General features: G+C 39.7%; 1 protein-coding gene across 1 annotated transcript in view; it reads left to right on the top strand.

Annotated features, from left to right (window-relative positions):
- Positions 1 to 3,315, top strand: part of LOC104545239 (pecanex-like protein 1) — a gene marked incomplete at its 3' end in the record, with an annotated part of 55,296 nt that extends 51,981 nt beyond the window's left edge. Inside the window, exons 17-18 of the mRNA XM_010190328.1 lie at positions 1,570 to 1,675; positions 3,223 to 3,315. Coding sequence (XP_010188630.1) covers positions 1,570 to 1,675; positions 3,223 to 3,315 — 199 coding nt within the window. The remainder of the gene's footprint in view (positions 1 to 1,569; positions 1,676 to 3,222) is intronic.
- Positions 3,316 to 3,496: the final 181 nt, after the last annotated feature.

The raw sequence follows: 3,496 nt of genomic DNA, 5'->3' as shown, positions 1-3,496 counted from the left end.
GTTCAGCAGTTAAAGAGAAAATCTCCAATTTTGCACCTAGTTTCTCTAATGACAGCCTGACTTTGTGACTGCTGATGAATCACTTAACATGCCAAAATCTGATTGATCTGCCTGCTGATGCTCTCCAGAATGCCAGTCATGCCATCTTTCTTCTGGTGCATTTGTGCTGAACAACTTGTGCTCATTCTGTATTTAAAGAGGTGCTCAAAGCCCTGGTTTTAAGTTGAAGCCCACATGTGGATGTTTTGAACTGTTTCTATCACTTAATTCATTACCATATTCTTATCTTGGGTGTACGCTCAGAGCACTCGTTCAAATAATTTCATCTCAGATGCAAAAAAAAAATAAAGATCTGTTTTGGTGATGACTGTTCCCATCCAGCACGGGGAAACATACTCATGTTGCTGTTCTGAGTTGGAGTATTGATCTGATGATGAGAGTATTTCTGACTCAGTTAATAATTATGTCTGTAAAACAAAATAGTTACAGTAGGCGAAACGCCTCCCACAGAACAGCCAATGGAAGCTCAGTCGCCTACCTGGGTTAGGCAGAGCTTGAACTTGGATTTAAATGTAGCCATAATGTTGGATAAATCTGATAAGCAGTAGTCTGGGCTAGCTAGCGATGGCCCCCTTCTGTGAACAGGGAGATTAATGATTGGTGAGCGTTCACACTGAAGGAAACTTCTTATCTTTGGGTTGGCAACTGAACTTTGTCCTGTTCAGGTGACTTTACTCAGTTGGTATGAGGTCCTTGTCCCTGGATTCCTGTTCTTTTGTTCTTTCCAAGTACGATAGCCTGGATGCTTATGTTTGACCTGCAGGTTCACCTGTTTAGCCGGATGTGAAAAAGTTAAGCATTGCAATATGTAATTGCCTTTGAGGATTCAGGGCTCATTCTGTAGTAAGCTTCCTATTCATACAATGAAATAATACGTATCTGTGTGCCACGTAGGGTATTGTAAGAAAAATTACATTGGGGGTAACAAGACACTTAGATGCTGCATATTGTCTTCTGAAAGCTAAGGTGTAAGCTTCTGGAGCTTTAGTATGAGCAAGGTCTGCTAAGAATTTAGTAGCTTGGTCAACGTGGCCCATTCATTCATTAATCAGGGTAGTATCACTTTTTTTAGTTGCTGTTGAAGTGTGAATTAAAATAAGGAGATCTCGATTTGCTAATTGATGTTGACAAACATACCACTTCTAAACTTTGCACCGGGGTACGTTTCTGCTCAGTTATTTATGAAATAAAGTTTTTCTTCATGAGTACTAAGAACGCCACTTAAAATGCAGTATTTGTTCAGTTTTACTCCTGTTAGTTCTGGAGAAGCTGCTGTGAACAGCATCTGGCTACTTGTCTTTAATGGTGATCATTGCGTGCAGCCAGAGAACTAATTCTTTTATAAAGTTAGGATCTTGTCTTTGTAAATTTGCTCAGCCATGTGAAAGCACTAATATACCAGGATTCTTTTTTTTTTATAATCAACATGTAATGGAACTTTTGACTTTGTCTAAAACCACATGGAACAATACGAGATTTTCAGTGGCTTCTTTTTTGTCTTTCGTTAAGCTCTTTAGTGCAATCAAAATTTTTTCCTAATTCTGAAGACAAAAACCCTGAGGATCCTCTGTCTGAAGTAAAAGATCCTTTACCTGAAAAGCTTAGAAATTCTGTGGTAAGTAGGCTTTTTAATTGTTAGTAACTTTTTAAAATTCAGTCTAAGCATTTACTTTGTGTTGGTTTGCACAGCATCAATCTGCATCTTACTTGGCTCACACCACTTGTTAATTATAATGGTGGTCCTTAGAATGGCTGTCAGTGTTCCCTTTAAATCTGCAGGTGAACCAGTGCACTGCACTAAGTGTATAATGCTTATTTAAGTTACTCAGAGGAAGGTGCGTGAGAGAATTAAAGAGCAGATGTAACCTTTTCCGTTTACTTTAGCACATACTTTGCATTTTTATTAGTTTAACTCTAAATATTTATTAAAGTAGGATTATTTAAACAGTCTTTTTCACACAGTGGAGCAGTAAGTGAAAGACTTAAGCTCAGTATGTTTAACTTGCACCAAAGAAGGTTGAACATTCATTTAACCTCATGTAGGGCTCAGCTGTAGGGGAATAGCAATATAGATGGGTTTCTCCTAGCACAGCAGGCACAAGCGTGACAAGGTGCTGTGTGTGGAAACTGCAAGTAAGTATTTAGAGCAGAGAAACTGCAATTCTTTTAATACTTAACAGTATTAAACAGGTGCTGCAAGCTCCTCTTTAGCTCCCCAGCTGTGGTGTTAGTCACCAAGGGGGCAGGAGAGCTGAGTATTCTGATAACTTCTTTCTTACAGAATCACAGAACATTAGGGATTGGAAGGGACCTCAAAAGATCATCCAGTCCAATCTCCCTGCTGGAGCAGGAACACCTAGATGAATTTCTTACAACTCATTTTTTTTTCTAACACTGAATCTCAGGAACTCAAGACGTTGCAGCAGTAATTGCTGTGTGTAATTATTTGGCTGATTTTGGAGTAGTTAATCCTTTGACTTCCTGGGCTGAAAATGCTAATGCTGTATTTGCAGAGTGAAAACAGGACTAAACTTGGAGACTGTGAGTTGTAGTGGCCCTGAGTACGTATTGCCCCCTTGTGACTGAGTCTGGCATTACTGATTTTGTTGGTTTTTGCCCATTCTAAACAGCTTGCCTTCATTTCTTAGGGGTATCAGAAAATTCAAACTCATTCCTTGGAGTCACTCCAAAGCTCTCCTTTACCCTTCTGCAAAGGAAGGGGGAAAAGGGTTAAAGAGCCTGCTTGTTCCACCTGGTCCTGAGCTCTGTCTAGGCGTCTGTCTTCCAGAGCTCTTAACTGCCCCATAGTCTAAGCAGTTCTTGTATCACAAATGGGAATATTTGGTTAGCCCTTCCAACTCCTTCATCAGTGCTGTAGGGGAATCGTTATACCCCCTCACAGTCCAGAATGAGAGAGAGAATATATTGGGTATGTAAATTTCTCCTGCTCCACTTTGAGTATGCGTCTTTCCACTTAACTCATTTAAACTGCTGTTCTTAGCTGTAAGAGTTACCTTGTGAAATTTCTGGTAACTTCAAGGGGAGTAATTAATTTGAAAATCTTTAATCAGTTTCAGTGTTACTGCTGATGGGCGTTAATGATCTGAAGAGGCCAACCAACGCTGGTATTTTCTAAACGACTTTTTTTTTTTTACTCCCCAGAGTGAACGACTGCAGTCGGACCTGATTGTGTGTATAGTCATGGGTGTACTCTATTTTGCAATTCATGTCAGCACAGTATTTACAGTTTTACAGGTAAGGTGTTCCGTCATGTCTGCCGTTTGTCTTCTATATACAGATACGCTAATGTGATAAATTGCTTATTCTGGTAGTGCACTGGGTCTCCTGGCTGACTTTTAGATTGTCTTTAAATATAACAAGTACATGACTGAAGATCTTCACACTCCAGTTTCACGTGCTCTGAAACTCTTCTGTT

Source organism: Mesitornis unicolor, unplaced genomic scaffold (assembly GCF_000695765.1).
Source record: "Mesitornis unicolor isolate BGI_N332 unplaced genomic scaffold, ASM69576v1 scaffold278, whole genome shotgun sequence".
NCBI lineage: Eukaryota > Metazoa > Chordata > Aves > Mesitornithiformes > Mesitornithidae > Mesitornis > Mesitornis unicolor.
Note: the sequence above shows the minus strand (reverse complement) of the source record. Positions and strands in the feature narration are given on the sequence as shown.